Source organism: Ixodes scapularis, unplaced genomic scaffold, assembly GCF_016920785.2.
Source record: "Ixodes scapularis isolate PalLabHiFi unplaced genomic scaffold, ASM1692078v2 PGA_scaffold6__148_contigs__length_123643588, whole genome shotgun sequence".
Lineage (NCBI taxonomy): Eukaryota > Metazoa > Arthropoda > Arachnida > Ixodida > Ixodidae > Ixodes > Ixodes scapularis.
The window spans coordinates 121,201,139-121,219,681 of NW_024609881.1; the positions used below are offsets into that span (position 1 = coordinate 121,201,139).

Below are 18,543 nucleotides of genomic sequence, written 5' to 3' on the forward strand. Positions count from 1 at the left end.
CTGGAAAATGTGGTAAATCAGGTTTGGCGCTCTCGCCCTCCCAGTGGAAACCCTGTCCGAGGACGAGGAAGAGGAATGTTTGGGAGAGGTGTCCGAGGCGGTCAGCATCCGTGCCAACCTGTTTGGCTGTCCCTCGGGCAGCCAGGGCTACTCCCCGGCCCCGGGGGGCCCCTTTTCCGCCCTCACCCCCTCCATGTGGCCCCAGGACCTGTTGGCCTCTCTCGCTCAGGTGAGGGCTCGAACTGGAGTCACTCTGTACACCATGGGGCGTGATTTCTCAAATGGGTGCCCTTGAACCCTTCTTGGTTCCTGAAGGCCTTCTTGGGGTCTGAAGCCTTGGATGGTCAGTCAAGCCGAGCACTAAAACACTTTTTTCTAATTGATGCTGGCTATCCCACAAAGCTTAATAGACTAAACCATATGCCTTTATTTTTAGAATGCAATTAAATGCAAAGGTGCAAGCGAGCTGGACAAGAATGATGAAAATAATCCCTGGAGAAGGGGAACAAGAGGGACAAAGGACAAACACAAATCTCCAAACACAGCTAGGTGACTGGTGCGCGACCGAAAAAATCCGCCTGGTCCGGGTATCGAACCCGGGACCTCTCCATTACAGGTGGAGCGCTCTACCAATTGAGCTAACCAGGGGTTAGACATCAGTAGAGCAAACGGGTTTTATCAGCTGCCACCAGTCTAACACCAACAAGGGTGAAGCTTGCAATTTAAGGTTATAATTAGAATGCAATTAAATGCAAAGGTGCAAGCGAGCTGGACAAGAATGATGAAAATAATCCCTGGAGAAGGGGAACAAGAGGGACAAAGGACAAACACAAATCTCCAAACACAGCTAGGTGACTGGTGCGCGACCGAAAAAATCCGCCTGGTCCGGGTATCGAACCCGGGACCTCTCCATTACAGGTGGAGCGCTCTACCAATTGAGCTAACCAGGGGTTAGACATCAGTAGAGCAAACGGGTTTTATCAGCTGCCACCAGTCTAACACCAACAAGGGTGAAGCTTGCAATTTAAGGTTATAATTAGAATGCAATTAAATGCAAAGGTGCAAGCGAGCTGGACAAGAATGATGAAAATAATCCCTGGAGAAGGGGATTATGTTCCCCTTCTCCAGGGATTATTTTCATCATTCTTGTCCAGCTCGCTTGCACCTTTGCATTTAATTGCATTCTAATTATAACCTTAAATTGCAAGCTTCACCCTTGTTGGTGTTAGACTGGTGGCAGCTGATAAAACCCGTTTGCTCTACTGATGTCTAACCCCTGGTTAGCTCAATTGGTAGAGCGCTCCACCTGTAATGGAGAGGTCCCGGGTTCGATACCCGGACCAGGCGGATTTTTTCGGTCGCGCACCAGTCACCTAGCTGTGTTTGGAGATTTGTGTTTGTCCTTTGTCCCTCTTGTTCCCCTTCTCCAGGGATTATTTTCATCATTCTTGTCCAGCTCGCTTGCACCTTTGCATTTAATTGCATTCTAATTATAACCTTAAATTGCAAGCTTCACCCTTGTTGGTGTTAGACTGGTGGCAGCTGATAAAACCCGTTTGCTCTACTGATGTCTAACCCCTGGTTAGCTCAATTGGTAGAGCGCTCCACCTGTAATGGAGAGGTCCCGGGTTCGATACCCGGACCAGGCGGATTTTTTCGGTCGCGCACCAGTCACCTAGCTGTGTTTGGAGATTTGTGTTTGTCCTTTGTCCCTCTTGTTCCCCTTCTCCAGGGATTATTTTCATCATGCCTTTATTTCTCTGTTTCAGCGCCTCAAAGTTGGTTTGCACACGTTTAGTTTCCTTCCTTTACCCTTCTGTGATTGTATTGTATGCGTAGCGATCAGACAACACAGTGCATCGTCCACTCGCTGCACCTTTCGGGAGATGGCGCCACAGGTTACATTCATCGCTAACTCAGTTGTCTGCGAACACGTTCGCTGTTGACTTTGGCGAGTTTGTTGGTCTCATTCCTCTGCGGGAAGAGTGCTACATCTAAATGCACGTTTGGTGAAAGCTCAAGCTTTCTACGTGCAGGCTCCAATTTTGCCGGCTCCTTTTACAGTGCAAGATCCATTTTGGCCACGGGGAGATTTAGGGGAGGGAGGGAGGGAGGGAGGGAGGGAGGGGGGGAGGGGGAGGGAGGGGAGAAGAGGAGAGGGAGGAGAGAGGGAGGGAGGGAGGGGAGACAGCCTCTCCTATTCCCCCAAAATTAACCTTTTTTTTTAAGTTTTTGGTGAATAGTACATATTGGGTCAACAAAATAGATCCGGGCAATGCTTCGGCCATGACATCAAGTCTCGGCACACTCCCCTCCCTGCCAGCCGAATGCCTATCGCCTCTCCTCCTCCTCCCCAAACCTAACCCATAAATCTGCCCCTGCACAGCCACCCAATATTTAGCCACCTCGGTGGCTCCGAGGTCAAGCACAGGCCTATAGATATCTCGTTGGCGGGTTCAAATCTCGGCAGGTTCGAATCTCATTTTGCGTGACTTCCTCTGCAGCCCGAAGACACCGGCTGCCACCACGACTGTCGTTTCGACGAGTTTGGATTCAGGATCGAAGACGAGGGTGAGTGACTCCCTTAAAGGGAAGATGGGGCACTTCTACATTTGAGAAAAAACGCTTGAATTGCGTTCATTTGGCATTAAGAATAACAGATATCAAAATTATATTTCAATGCGACGCGCCGGAGAGCCACAAGAGCAATTTCAAAATAGGGCTGAAGCCCCGCCCCCCTAGCCTTGGGCAGCCAAAAGAGCCGTCGATGACGTCACGGACAGCGACAGTCTTTCGCGTTTTTCTCGCGTTTAACAATACTTACGTAGCAAATGGTTTGGGTATTCGGGTTCACGGGGTAAAAATACACTAGAATTCACTTCTAACTCATTTTTTCCAAGAAGCTCCGTAGCTTCCCTTTAATCATCTCCTTACTGGGGCACAGCATGCATCACCAATCACGCTCGTAGTGTGATGCAGTAACTCCACGGTGCCTAGAATGCGTCTGCAACTGGTGCGTTTAGCGTCCAAACCACCCGTGCGTCGAAAGGGGTCCCGAGGAGGCAACAAAATGTGTCGCAGAAGCCGGCACGACGTGCTGTCGAACACTGCGATCCTGGTGGTTGATCGTAGAAGTTTCGGCATAGGGTGCGAGCGAACCCAAATGTTCCCGTCGTTGCGGCATCCCAACTCGTGGCTGCCGAAGGTTTTGTGGATCGTAAAGCTGAGGAAAAATTCGCGCCAAAACGTTCGTCTGCCCGTTCCGCCTGTTCTAATGTGCTACCTCTCGAATCACGGCAGGCAAGGCTTCTGCGACTTCATCTGATGGAAATCGAGAGCTCAGAAATGAGGATGTGGCGTACGCTTTGGTTGAAGACGCGATCCAGGGACCATAGTACCGCCCTCCCTTGTGCCAAATACTTTCGTCACAGAACTTTCAAAGTTTCTGACAGGCTCACAGCAGTCTATCTCATTCATGCGCTAACCGTGTCCTGCAATGTATGCCACGATTAAGTACCATCCCTTCTTTTGGCTTGAGTGTGCGGTGGGCACTGTACGCACTTGTTGCAGCCTCCTTGGTTTTTTTCGAACAGACGGACCGGAGCAAAGTTCCCGTGCCTCCCAGGAGGAGGCCTTTGTGGAGAATCCGCAGCACCGGCTCCAGTGGATCGCCTACCTCGAGTTCACGCATAATGACGAGGTCGGTGACCTCACGTGGGACAAGGTGCGTTTCCTTCTCTCCCTTATCCGAGCATTGCTGCGCAGCATTCGTTTCTGTCAGCTTCAGGCTCACCTTGCTCGAATGTGTGCACGTACGTCGCAGGCCCACAACGTCCCAGATTTGATGCGTTTTGTTCTTTTGCGGCTCCGACTCAATCAATGTGCATCACGACGTCAAAAACACCGGAAGTTTTCATTTTTTATTTTTTTTATTTTAATACTTTCAGGACCAAAAAGGCATTTTAGAGGGGAGTGGGTTACGTAGAAAGAGAAACAGGAAAATACAATGCGAATACAGTCAAATCTCGTTAATTCAAACTCTCTTAATTCAAACTTGTGGATAATTCAAACTCACATGCAGGTCCCATCCTAAGGGAGGAAACTCCCGGTAATTCAAACTCTACTTTATTCAAACAAACTTTCGGTCTCCCTCTGAGTATGAATTAACGAGATTCGACTGTATACAGACATGCCAAACACGCAACAATAAAAAAAAAATCAAGTAATTATAATGACTCATGACAAAAATGTAGATTAATTATTGCATTTCTAACTCCACACTCGCAACCTGAGCCATGTACAGAAAGCGCAATTCAAGATTTATGACGGAGTACCGAGGAAGGAGGGTTAGTGTTACAGTTCCGGCTCATTGTTTTCTCCCTGCAGTTGATGCGAAAATCTAAACCAGAGCTTAATGGCAACTCTTCCTACCCCACAAGGGGAAAGAAACAATACACATGCTTTTTATTGCAAGTCTGGCACTTATGAGGAGAATGCAGCCGATTCAAGGCTGTGCTTGTGATTGGTGAAAGGCCATGGACTTAACTCCTTTCCCGAAAAAGACTCGGCACAGAGGAGAGAAGGAACATGAATCTGACTGGGCCATCAGAAGCGGGGCTTACGTGTGGATAGCTTGTGATTTTGTTTTTGGCTACTTTAAACGACTAAATTTTCGCGGGGACCTAATTTTTGCGAATTTCGCAAATGGCCTTCAATTTGCGAAAAATATGTCCCGCGAACAATTCAAGCAATATGTGAACGCTACGGAAGCTACACTCAATTCGCGAAGATTAGAACCCGCAAATAATTTCAAATTTTCAGCTTTGGCTCGATTTGCGAAAATTTGAGCCAGCGAAAATTAAGTCGTTTACAGTATATGAAGCTTGGAGATCGAGTTGTTTGAGTCGGGAAAAAAAAATGTCACGAGAAGCTTTCTACAGGATGTTTCCGAGCGCCATTCGGGCGTAAAACTTCTTTTATAAATATAGCAGTGAACTGTGTGCAGTGATGCTTTTCACAAAGCTGTCTTTAGCTAGTGCATTTATCATACCCAAATTTTATGAGTTTAGGTTTCAGGAACAGAATTTAATTAAGCCTAAAAAAAATCTGTTTCTTCCAATGCTCGGAGAGAAAAACGGCAAGAACCATCTGGTTGACACTGCTACTCACGTGATAGCACAACATAAAGCAAAATCGTGAAAGCTTCGTTGAGAGGAATACCCGAAAGCAGATCCAGCGTGGGCGGTCCCATCTGTGAGTATAAAGGCGTCAACCATACGGTTTTTAACTTTTTGCCGTTTTCCTCCCCGTGCATCGAGAGAAACAGGTTTTCTTCAGACTTACATTTTTTCTGTGAAGCCTACACCCGTGAAATATGAAAATGATTAACGATTAAAGGGCCAGCTAAAGACAGCTTTGGGAACTTTTTTTTACACCCTGCAAGTTCACCTGTAGAGACATTTGAGTAACTATGGCAACTACCACAGGGATCTGCGGTACCCTCTTTCTCTTGTAAGACGTCTTGATCGCATACTACAAAAGCCGTGCTTCGAGTCGACCAAACGCCTTTTCTTCCACCAGGTGGAGCCCCAGCTCCCACACAGCGACCGACTCCACTCGATGCTCCGCTCCGGCGGCATTCCGCACTCGCTGCGTCCGCAGCTGTGGATGCGCCTGTCGGGGGCGGCCCGCAAGAGGCTCTCGGCCGACGTCTCCTACAAGGAGGTGGTCCGGGCGAGTGCTAACGACCACCTGCTCAGCTCCAAGCAGATTGAAAAGGTCCGCTCCACAACCGTGGATACGGGAGAGCGTTTTAGTCTCTGCGGTCGTAGTACGGGACAGTCCGTCTCGAGCACGGTTGTGTGGATACCATGCGCTTCGCAGCTGCCAGATAGTCTTCTCACCTTGATGGCTACCGGCACCACCAGATGACTCTTCAATGATCGGCTAGTCATTGCCTTTTGCGTTCCCGGCTTTTCGTGCTTCTCTATGGGAGAAATGCTGGTTTTTAAGGTTGTTCTCTGTGTATGCCGCGTCATATAGTACTTCGCACTTGCGCTGCGTGTGTTGCTTGTAGACACTGCTTCGTGATTGCCCCTAGTTTCGTGCCTCAACGGTGGAACAGTTTTACGAAAGCATGAAAGCAGAGATCCCTGGTGCAGTGTTCGAACCAGCATCCGTCGATGTCAGGGTAAGTGCGCCGAGCCAAAAGTGAAGGCGCACAAGTGCCGTGGCAATGAGACGCTATCTTTTTTCTTTTTTTTTTGCTCAGTTGCATTATTTGCTCACTGTAGATGCTGTTAGAATAGGCTACTGGAGTGCACGTGGATAGAACTTTATCTGGTCGATCGCATCGCAGCATTCACCATGCTATGTGTCCACGCTTATACATATATCTTAGACCGTGGTCCCGAGTTGCGATCGATTGAATGTGGCGAATTTTTACGACTTCTAGATGCCGCACATTTCAAGTTTGCGTAGGGGTATAACGTAGAATCGAAGATGTTCTGAAACTTTCGGTTTGCGCACTTACCAGCGAGGGTCATAAACAAAAAGAAGTCTATTATTTGTCTACTGGTAGTCAGTGGGGGATGTGAATTTGCTGGTGTTGTACAAATATTCAAAGTTTTGAATAGTAATTTCGAATAATACACTATTCGATATTCGCTTCGAGATGAACTGTGATAGTATTTGTATTTTTCAAGGTGTTGATCACGGCGGGTTAGCCCCGTTGAGCGCGCTTTTTACCAAGCACGGGTGCACTGCAGAGAAGCAGCACCCGCGGAAACGAGCTCCGCGGGTGTTGCTTCTCCGCAGTGCACTTATGCTTGATGAGAAGCGCACTCAAGGGGGCTAACGCACCGCGATCTACACTTGGAAGAGTATGAATATCGCAATGCGGTGCTTGGGAGAAAAGCGCAATTTCAAAGCGAGGTGGTGCTCATGCGTGCCTTGTGCATTCAAAAAGAAATGTAGACTTTCTGAGTGTTGGTATCTACATTGCAGTAAAAGTTCCAAAGTTAGTCTGTAACTGTAATGCTAGACTATATGTTAGGCAGATTGTTGTGACAACCTGCGTTCATCATTCCTAACTTTTTTTTTTTTTTTAATTTGGGGTTGAGGAAGGAATATTTGCATATAACAAGATTAGTAAATCCACTCAATTATGTATAGCTGAGTATCTCTATAGCTTTAATTATATGCCTAATTGTTGTTTTCTTGCCATCCGAAAGCATTGGACTTTCTGAGGTCACAGCTCTATAAGTATAGTTAGAATAAAATTGGCTTATAAATAGACAAGTTGAGGAATGGAAACAACCTTCACAAGTTCAGCCAGGCATTTGTTTAAGCATGATGCAGCAGCAGTGAAAGGCACGGAAAATCTATTTGATTTGAAAATATTTGGCCAAAACCACTCTTCGCTTTGAATTCACTTTGAACTTTTAATACACTATTTGCACATGATTAGAATTTGCACTAGCAGCCTTTAAAGACGTGAAAACATGGCACACAGATGTAGAGGATGGAGACCTTTCACCGTTGTGCCGCTTAATGAGTGCATAAAAAGACATAATATTCGCAGTCTTTGGCACATGCTAGCCCAAGTGATAAAAAAAATTTGAAGACACACTTCCAGTATTTGATGTTGCATTTCTCTGAAGGTTTGCAGGGTAATACTGAAAACTCCAAAGTGAAAGTGATTGTATGCACTCTTTTCACAGCAGCTTTTCCTTTTTTGACTGCAATTCTCACGAAACTAAAGTTTATGTATGGTAGTGTTGACCGGCTGTCTTTACTCGGACAAACGCAGTGCACAAGGTACTTACGAAACTGAAAGGATACTGCTACGTTAGAAAATAGATGAACACCATTTTCTCTCTCGTTCTGTCTTCCCATTGGTCGCAGGATCTGCTTCGGACGATGCCGACCAACGCCTGTTTCTCGCACGCGACGAGCACGGGCGTGCCGCGCCTACGACGCATCCTCCGGGGCCTCGCTTGGCTCTACCCAGACATCGGCTACTGCCAGGGAACCAGCATGGTGAGTCTTTGGCGTTCGACTCTTCCAAGCTCCGCATGCGTCCTGAGGAGCGTCGCAGGATTTCCGTGGGAGTCATCCTTTTCCCGGGCTGAATGTGCGATTTCGTTAGCCGGTTCCCATTACTATGCAACCTTAAAGATCCGTTGTGATGTACACCACATACGTCGTGGGCCCTTAGGTCAGATCTGTAGAGCTGTCTCAGATGTGTGTCTTTCGTGTAACATGTGCTGAAAAATGCAGACGATACCGTCACCGTCGTAGTCAACTGCACTATACAGTATAGACCACTTACATTGTAACCGCTTATAGTGCAGGACCGGGTATAACGCGGTTTTTTTAAACCACCGGTTTGCCTCCCATTGAACTCCATGTAATTACATACCGCTTAAAATGCAGGCGCGCGAAAGGAATACCGGTTGTAGTGCGGTTTCTGGAACAGCCCGCCGACCGCGCCGACGACCGGAGCAGCGAGCACGCTTCCTTGTGCGACACTAGATAACGGCGCTGACGGCGCTAGCCGCAAGCAGCACTCACGGGGCAAGGAGGTTGCTCGAAGAAGCTGGAAGAAGCGAAGAGAGACACACGCACGTGTCGTTCACATGCGTGCGTCCTTTCGCTACGTTGGAAAACAACCCCACGAAAGACCAATCGCAGGTCGAAGAGAAGTGTTCGCGCGCGTTGCATGCCGGTCGCGGGCCGGCTGCTTCTAGCCGCAAACATGGCGTCGGTTGTGATCTTCGTCGTGTTCGTCATCGATCCGCGTAAAAGCGCTATCCTTGACTGTGAATTTTTGTTGTGTGTCGCTATGATAACCCAGCAGGTACTAGAAGGGAAGATCCACCTACTCGCGCGGCGATGTCGTGGTGGCGCTCTCAAGACGGCAGAAACGCCCGTGTCGTCGTGTTTGTTTACTTCGACTGCAGTGGTGATTTCTAAGCATTTGTGTTTTCGAGCATCGCCCGGATTTCTTATTTGGCGCATTTCATGCCTGTGCTCAAGTTGAAGGTATTACTGGCGCGTACCGTATGAAGGATGCGAATTTTCACCCGTATTCATCACCGGAGAAAAGTGATCAGGGTTAGCAATCCTGAACGCTCGCAACGTCCGTCCGCAACCCGCGACGCCGTTAAAAGGCTGCGCCAGGCAAAAGCCGCTCATTTCTTTCAAAATGTGTGACACACTTGAGAGAGAAGTGTACTAGTCTGGTGAAATAAAGACTTTCCTCAAACTAAGCTTTATTTTTCATCAAACATAAAATAAATTCTTTTACAAAGGTAAATTATCTCATGGCATGTATTTTGGCCTGAAAAAATGATGTTTTGGTTATAGCGCGGTACTGCTTATAGTGCGGATTTTCGCGACTCCCGCGACATACGTTATATGCGGTCTACACTGTACTTGCCAAATACCCCACCCGATTCTTACGGCTTCTATATGCTCTCGACAGTGTTGCCCCAGACGCTCGGTAGCACTTGGGCCTACGTTTAAAGGGACACTAAAGTACTCCCCAAAAAAAATTCTTTTTTTTTGTCACGGGTTACAGAAACAATATGAACTTTCCTGGAAAAAAGTTTTTTTACTGCAATTGTCTTTGTGGGGAGACTTGTTTGAGCAATTCCAAAATGTGTTCCTATATTGGGGAAGACATCTTGAAATAAAAGCATGTTTTGGAATTGCTCCCAACTCAAAACATGTCTTGTAATGTAAATATTGCTTTAAAAAATTTGTATATTTTTGCAAAAGTTTATTTTATGACATTGCATTACCTATCCTCGCACTTCGGAAAAAAAACTTTGGGGGAGTTCAGTGTTTCATGAAGCCCAATTTTGTGTGAATTTACGTGCCACCGCCGTCAAGCCGGCCCCACGTGGTTTGTCGTGCGTTTGTCGACCAGCACGCAAACAAGTACCGACGTTGTTTGTTTAGAGGAACAGACTTCCGCTTCAGTTTTTTTGCCCAAAACCAACACGTGCCTTGCAACAGCACACATCTATTACAGACACCATACTAAACACACTCCAAATACGCACCAAGCGAAAAGATAACTTACAGGTAGGCCTAAGCCCCGTGGCCACCCGAGATTACACTCTCCAAGCACTTGCCAGTTGGCTGTTAACTCTACAGTAGGAGAGTAGTAAGTTGTGCGAGTTGGTAAACGTTGAACATGGTTAAAATCGCGCACAAAGAGACGAGGACAAACGAGGAAGGAACACAGAACACAGACAGGCGCACACTCATTGGTGCGTGCCTGCCCGCTTTCCCCTCGTCCGTTCCTTGTGCATCCGACAGGCAAGGAGCTTTCTCCAAGTCTCGCCAGGGTGCAGCAAAGCGCCATCCCTTAGCTAGAAGGAGAAACAGAGGCCAGGAATTAACTTAAACCCTCCAATCTACCCTGTGAGGAAACAATCATTTGATTGCTTCTGGGTCGGGGCTCCCAAATAGCCACTTGTGAGCACTAAGCCAGGGAGACGGGTGTCCTCATGAAATCACAGGAAGCCATAACTTGCTCGCCCAGTTTCACTGAGTCCCCCTTTGAGTCCTGCAACACCGTCTGCTCTTAACGGAGGGCCATTGTATGGGGCGGTCAAGCCCCGTGAGATAGTCGTCCGTGGGCTGCTGTTTGGGGCAGTGGGCCGAGGCTGTGGGTGCCTTGCGCAGATAGCGGCGAGCCTGCTGCTGTTCCTGGAAGAAGAGGACACATTCTGGATGATGTGCACCATCGTGGAGGACATCCTTCCAGCCTCATACTACTCGAGCACCCTGGCAGGGGTGCAGGCCGACCAGCGGGTGCTCAGGGCTTTAGTCACCGCCTGCCTGCCGGACCTGGACGCGGTCCTCCGTGAGCACGACATCGGTATGCATATGTGGCTATGACCTTAATAGATCAATCAATTAGCAAATCAATACCTGTATGCGGTCCCCTGTAAGCATGACATTGGTACGCATGTGCGGCCATGACCTTAGTCGATCAATCAATGAACAAATCAGTACCTGGACACAGTCCTCTTCAAGCACGACATCGGTATGCATGTACGGCCGTGACCTATAGTCAATCAATCAATGAACAAATCAGTACCTGGATGCTGTCCTTTGCGAGTATGACATCAGTATGCATACAGCCGTGACCTTGGTCAATTTGTTGATCAGCAATTAATCGAGAGATTGATCAGTCAATCATTGGGTCATTCAGTCGATCAACCAATCAATACCTGGATGCTGTCTACGAGCAGTTTGGTATGCATGTTCAGTTGTGATATCAGTTGATCAGTCAAGGGATTGATCAGTCAATCAAAATATCAACCAATCAGTCAATCAACCAATTTATTTATAAACCAACCAAGCAGTCGGTCAGTTTATCAATCAACCAATAAGTCAGTTGATCAATCAATTAAGTAGCCAATCTATCAACTATTCATTTGACAAACCAATTAGTTAATCAATCAATCCGTTGGTCAATCAATTTATTGACCAAGTGGTAAATCTGTTGATTAATTTGCCAATCCATCAACCAATCAATCAGTTCATCCATCAATTAAGCAGTCATTTAACCAACTGTTTGATTAACCAATCTGTAGACCACTGAATCGGACAGTTGATCAATCAGCTAATTGTTTGCTCACTCAATCTGTTGATCATTCGATCAGTCAGTTGATTAGCCAGTTAATCAATTGATCAATCTATATTTTATTTCACACCAGACACTGATCGGATAGATGCTGATGTAGGAGACGTGCTTTGGGATGCTGAGGGTGTGAAAGCATGTTTGTCCAAAAGGGGACTTAGAACTACTAGATCAGCCAAGTTTCAGAGTCACGACGCTTGAAGGCCTGTTCACAGTTTTGCAATCGATTACGACCGACACAACCAATTCTTGAGCCGCTTGTGACTGCTTATGACCGAACCACACATCAGCGATGGCGTTCGTAGCAAGTCGGTGCTGGTCGTAGTCAGCCGCAAAAGTGTGAACCAGCCTTCGGTCATCTTGGTGCTCATTGTTGCCAGTTCTCCAGAGTTCTGTTTATGAGAGGTTGTGCTGTTTTGCACCAACTATGAGTATAGTATGTGGTACGGCACCCTTGTATTTGTTTTTTGTCATGAACTTTCAACGGTGTTTTTTCCCCCCTTGGTGGCCGGTAGTCTGTATAAATAAATAGACCTGATACCATGGTGTACACGTGCGTGCAGAGCTGTCGCTCATCACGCTGCACTGGTTCCTGACGCTGTTTGCGAGCGTGGTGCACACGCGGGTACTGCTGCGCATCTGGGACCTGCTCTTCTACGATGGCTCCATCGTGCTCTTCCAGGTGCTGTTGGGAATGCTGCATACTAAGGTGAGGCTGCCTTAAAGGCCCATGCTTAAAGGCCCATCAGCTTTAATTGTGCCATTATAGTGCCCTGAAATGCAGTTGTTAGACTCCATATGTGGTGTTAAAATCAGCTTCAAAGTTGCAATAATAAGTGGCCTTAAAAGCATGTCCTTAAAGGCCTATAACATTTTTGCACTGGTTGTGTCTTGAAGTTCAGTTGTTACTTTTCAGGGGGTCTGTTAAACTCGTCTTTCAGGTTACACAAAAGGTGGCCTTAAAGGCCCGTCGGCATTTGTTGCACTGGAAGTGTCCCAAAGTCCAGTTTCTGTGAGCGACGGTAAACTCATTTGTTGGGTGCTTTTAAAAAGCAGCCTTAAAGGCATTCTATTAAAAGCCCATTGCATTTGTTGAGCTGGCACTGTCTTCAAGTTCAGTTACTTTCTGTGAGCAGCATTAAACTCATCTCTCAGGTCACATTAAAAAGTTGAAAGGCCCATTGCATTTGTTATGCCAGTACTGCCTCGAAGTCCAATTGTTACTGGGAACGGCATTAAACTCTTCTGGGTCAAACCAAAGAGAAGCAGCCTTCAGAGCATGCTTTTTAATGCAAAAGCATTAACTGGGTCCCATGGAGCGAGCTGACGTCATCAGTTTGAAGCGCGAAAACGGCACCTAGTTTCCCCAATCCCAAAGGAGCGAAGTAAAGCTGATAGATTTCGCCTTCGGTTCCATTGGCTGGCGCGCGTGGACAGGGCTTCTATCGATTGCTGCGCTCGTCAGTTTCCACGACCGCTCACCCCACGGCGCTGCGTGTCCATCAGCGTGCCGTTAACACGGAGCGTCCAAGGTCAGCGTGCCCAGGGGAGCACGCACGCTGACCGGCGACGGAACGCAGCATACGAAAAAGGGAGCGGATGAGTGGCTTGCATGCTTTCGCATTCACAACTCATAAGAAGTGCCTAGATGCACCTCGAGATTTTTTCAGGTTTGTCTGCATTGGTTGCACCAGTATAGCCTTGAAGTCCAGTTGTTACTTTCCGAGTGGCATTAAACTTGTCTTCTGGAGAACTAAGGGGAGGTTGCCTTAAAGGTATGCATATTTAAGAGCCCATCTGCATTTCTTGAAAGTCCAATTGTTGCTTTTTGTGAGCAGCGCTAAACTTGTCTTCCGGGTCAAAAAGTAATGTGGCCTTAAAAATGCACACTCCAAGGCCAATGGTCACTTGCCCTTACTCCACCAAGGATGCCTTAAGATTTTTTAGTAAAAATTCCCGTGTGATGACGAGTAGAAGTCATCATCAGTGGCTTTAAGAGTGGAGGATGATGGTAATGTGCCTGAGGGGAAAAAGAACAAACGCATGCTTCGGAGGAAATGGAGAGATGCCAAATAACGAGGACAAAACTAGGGTATACGTTACTGCAAGAGACACAAACTTTGTGTTCCTTTCCTGCTGGAGGGTAAGCTTGGGCAGGGTTCTTTTCTTTTCTAATATAGACGCCACTCATTGTGATGTTTTTTGCAGTCGAAGCACAAAATGTGTACAAGTTCCTCCGTGCAAGACATTCTGTTTTAACTCTGCCTTCATCACAATAGTGCGGGAAAGAGGCAAATGTTTCTACAATTGCTGCGCACGGCAGAGTGTCTTGCTACTCATTCCATCTCTCTAATTTTGCTTTTTATGTTAGAGATGCCGCTGCATCGTTTGTTCCATCTGTAGTTTTGTTTGTCTTTTAATTTTTTTTTTCCTATGCCTAAAATTAGAGTTGTTGCATATTTTACTATTTTTTGTGTTGTCTTTGTTTCGCATGGTCTCAACTCTTTTTCGTTTGCTTTAGTGCGGACTAACACCTGCTGCACTATGTAATGAAGGTTTTAATTTTTCAGTCGTATATTCTGACATTTGGCAACATCTGCCAACCCTTGTTCTTTTTGCTTGCGGTTACTTTCTATTTTTGTCTGGAATTGAGCAACCAAAACAACTCTTCCGCTTTCAGTAGCGTCCCACTCTGACAGCTGCAGTGTTTATAAGTCTGTGTGCGGTGATGCTCGGCGTCCTTTTTGCATTTACCGCGGTGTGGCTGCGTATGTCTGGGCTCGTCTGCTACTGGTCAGTCTCTGCCGGCCAGCGATATCCACCGGGCCAACCGGCAAGTCGGCTCCAAATATCCGAGTTCGAAGTTTGTGCATCCTTTTTTGCGATTGCCCGTTCGGGTAAGAAGTCGTGACAAGACTATCGCGCCGTGCCTAGCACACGAAGAGTAGGTTTTTACACGATCCCTCGAACGTCTTTGCATCCGCTTCATGAACGAACGAATGTCAGTTTTTGTACGTGCCATAATCTGTTCGTTGCAGTTTCGATCGGTAGATTCCACCGTGCAAACACGCTACTGCAGAACCGCTTCAGGACCACTCACCACGATGCGTGGACGACACGGGAGGGTACGCATTTCGGGCTCCGTCGTGAAGCTGTATCGTATTTGATTCGGTTGAGCGTCGACTATACGTTCCACATTCTTCTTCGGCGTCTCCGAACGTTTCTTAAGCGCCGGGAATGCTTCATGGGACGATCATGGTACTCCTTCCATTGAAGGGATGCTCCGTCGATGTTTAGAGCTACCCCAAGTAGAAATGTTTGCTGAATTGCAGGAGGCAGAGCTGTGCTCCCTGGAGAACTCTGCGCAGATCTTCAACGCTCTGGCCGACATTCCCGGCGAGATGGGGGACATGGGGCTGCTTCTGGAGGCGAGCGAGCGGGCGTCGGCGGACGTGACGGAGGCAGCCATCGACGCCCTGCGCCGCAAGCACCTCGCCTACCTCATGGCCGACCAGGGGGCGCTGCTCAACCCCGAACATGCCCGCAACCTGCCCAAGCAGGTGACGTCCATCAGTGCCTACTTACCGCGAATCCAGTGCACCGAGGTAGTATTCTGAGCAATTCCGGCGTCATCGATAGCTGCGACACAAATTGCCGCCATTGATCCGGACCAAAACCGACAACTCGGTCTCCGCAACACGGGGATGCGCATTTGCGGTGGAGCCTTCGTTGCTCCAAGGGGCCATTTAGGAACTTACCCGCTTGCTAGGAGATAGGAAGACCACGTTATAAAAATTAAAAAAAAATAATCTGCGAGGTTTAACTTGGATTTTTTGGTGTTTCACCTCGAAGCTGAAAACGGATATTTGAGATGAAGAGAACCACATTGAGATGCTCCCTTACATTTGCTCTGTATCTACAATGATGCCTCCAACGATGGGAGGCGAAGTGTCTAATGGATTTATTTTGTTTTAGTTTAGTTTGACATCAACTTCCACAAATCAAAATTCCACTCGAAGTAGAAGCAGGGCACAAACAAACTGGTGTAAGTTGAACATAATTATGAAAATTCCCGAGACCAGAGTAAACCTGTGTTTGTGTCTTCCCGTTTGTTCTGTCCCACCTTCTTACCAAAGTCTCAAAGGGTTTTCGTAATAAAAAGTGCTACTCTTTTTTTCTTTCTTCTTTAACTTCCGTTTATTTTACGTTTGGTTTCGGTGTCAACAAGCGCCTACGATTTAATCTGCTTCCACAAGGGTTTGTGACGGCCGAAGGGGATGTCATCTCCGGTGTGGGGTCGGACCATGCGCGGACTGCAAAGGAAGCAGTCGATCCGGCCCGCCGAACGTTCCGCTCTCGCCCACAGCACCTGACGAGGCGCCAGGTGAGGCGCTCCAAGTCGGTGCTCCACATCCTGCTCCACGGCAGCGGTCCGGACGGAGGGGTCGGCGAGGACGACGTGCGGTCCAAGAACGTCCGCCAGACGGAGATCCTCGTGGACCTTCGGGAGGCCATCCTCCAGGTGGCCAGGCACTTCCAGGCCCTCGACCCCAAGCTCAAAGTGGTATGTTCGCGACCGCACCCACGGTTCCGCTGCGACACCCGACACGCGTCTCCGACCACCGCATTTACCGCGACCTCGAACATGGTCCATCGATACTTGTCCGGCGACGCCGTAAAAGCGTTGAGCTGTCGCCCACCGCGACTGCGACGGTCGCACGACGGCGGAGGTAGGTGCAGCAGACGCCCAATCGAAAGACACACCCCACCGGACTTTGAGGGCAATGTTTTGCCGCGCACACTCGTTGCAACCGCAAATCGTAATCGGCGAGCGGGTCGAGAGCCACGTGCGGTCCGTCGGGTTATGCTCGCGGCTTGGAGAAAAGGCCGGAAGGAGGGAGCGAAGACTTCCTTCCTCTCCCGTATCCCAGACGCTGTCCTCGGACTACTCCATGGAAAGCCACTCGAGGGACCACGAGAACTTCGCCAACGTTTCCCGCTCCCGCCATCGGCGCGCCAAGGCGCTGCTCAACTTCGAACGGCACGACGACGACGAACTGGGCTTCCGCAAGAATGACATCATCACGGTGTGTGGTGGCATAACGACGCGCTGCCTCTTCCCGACGAGTTCACCCGCTGTTTACGGGTGGCGTTCGTGGACCTGCTTCCCTGCAGAAAATGTGCATAACTGTGGTCCAGGCACGTAGCCAGGATTTTGATTCAGGCGGGGCCCACCCATGACAAAATGCTGTATGAGGGGGAGGGGGAGAGGAGGTCCCAGCAAAATGGAAGATTTCGGGAGGTGGGGGGGGGGGGCTTGGGTTCCGTGGGTTCCCCCTACGTGCCTGCTGTGGTCTGTGGCAGGTTATGAAAAGTGGGGCATGTCCCTCCCACAAAGCTGTCTGCTTGCCACGATTGGTGGTTTTCTCCTCCCCTACTTTCGCTCTGCTGAAGTGGAAAAGGTGGAGGGCTTTGTGGGGAGCAGCTTGTCCTGATTTTCTTAACCTGCAACAGACTATAGGCATCTTCGTTTTCGGGTTTTTGTACCTCGCAAAAATTTGGGATAAAATTTTATTGTTTACAGCCAGAATTAAAAAAAAATATATTTTCTTCCGTGTTTTTTTTTTTTTTTTTTAGTATAGGTTATTTGTAGTGCTGCAACTTTAATGCCTGCAGATGACTTTTACAGCCACAAGTGTCTCTTTTATGAACAAGGTGATTTTAGCTAGTGAATGTTTATCAGAAATTAGGGAGCTCCTTTCACAATCATCTGTACCTCAGTGCTATCGCTCGTATGCATGTCTCCAAGTGGGTGTAAAAGTGATGCTTGAAACTGCTTTTTCATGTTGGGAAGATTTTGAGTTCCACCTGATTTTGCTAAAACTTGTTGAAGGTCCAAATGCAGGTGAAAATCAGTTATTAACCAGAAACAAAAAACTTGACATAAAGCCATTCACCATGACTTATGACAGAGGTCGGCAACCTTTGCAGCAGCGGGCCGAGTTGTCTCAAAGCCAGCATGGCAGAAGCATGTGGCAAGTCACGAAGGGGGAGGGGGTGGCTTGCTGGCTGGCAGGGGGGGAGCAGACGAAGAAGACGCACAAAGGATGTGAAGACAATCTCTGCCCAATTGGAAGGGCTCCTTGTTCCTGTGTAACCCCGTTTGAGGTCAAACGGGGTTACACAGGTCAAAAGGGTCCTCGAGTCTACATGACGAAGCAGCAGGGAGGGGGGGAAGGGGGAAGAGAAGAGGAGAGGAGGGGGAGGGGGGGAGGGAGAGAGGGGGGGGCTTTTCTCGTGTAGTAGCGGCAGCCGCACGAAACTTCGTTACGGGCCATGGGTTGCCAACCCCTGACCTGTGACATTACAAAACCCATAAAGTCCATGTTTCTGAAATCAATCACGTAGTTTAACATTTTGGACAAAACCCCGAGACTGGGGGGAAAAACGACAACACAACACTTTGTGTTGTGTTGTCCTTTTTCCCCCCCAGTCTCGGGGTTTTGTCCAAAATGTTAAACCTTCACCAGCTTGTTTGCGCCCTAACTTTTTTAATCACGTAGTTCTTGACAGTCTCACACCGGTATCATGCCTCCGAGTATGGCCACCTAGTGTGGAGAGTTTGGCTATGTTTGTACTGCACAAACTGACTGCAAGTGAGGTGTGTTGCGGGTTAACAAGAGCGGGACAAGTGTACTGTTCATCATCATCATCAGATTATTTGTCACTATCAGTTTGTTATCATGTTTTTCCTTTCTTGGGTGTCACCGAGGGCATCCAACAAGCTACTCCCACAATGTGCTCCGTCCTCGTCTCCACTGGAGACGAAGAATCATGGCCAGCGGACAGCTGTGTGGGAGGGGCTTGCCTCGCTGTTCTTA

At 48.1% G+C, this 18,543-nt stretch overlaps 1 protein-coding gene across 1 annotated transcript in view; it reads left to right on the plus strand.

Moving 5' to 3' along the window:
- Nucleotides 1–44: 44 nt before the first annotated feature.
- LOC8023169 (small G protein signaling modulator 3 homolog) overlaps nt 45–18,543 on the plus strand; it is a gene marked incomplete at its 5' end in the record, with an annotated part of 33,312 nt that continues 14,813 nt past the window's right edge. Inside the window, 10 exon segments of the mRNA XM_042286127.1 lie at nt 45–229; nt 2,505–2,571; nt 3,594–3,724; nt 5,581–5,778; nt 7,906–8,040; nt 10,699–10,894; nt 12,226–12,371; nt 14,995–15,222; nt 16,029–16,226; nt 16,594–16,749. Coding sequence (XP_042142061.1) covers nt 45–229; nt 2,505–2,571; nt 3,594–3,724; nt 5,581–5,778; nt 7,906–8,040; nt 10,699–10,894; nt 12,226–12,371; nt 14,995–15,222; nt 16,029–16,226; nt 16,594–16,749 — 1,640 coding nt within the window.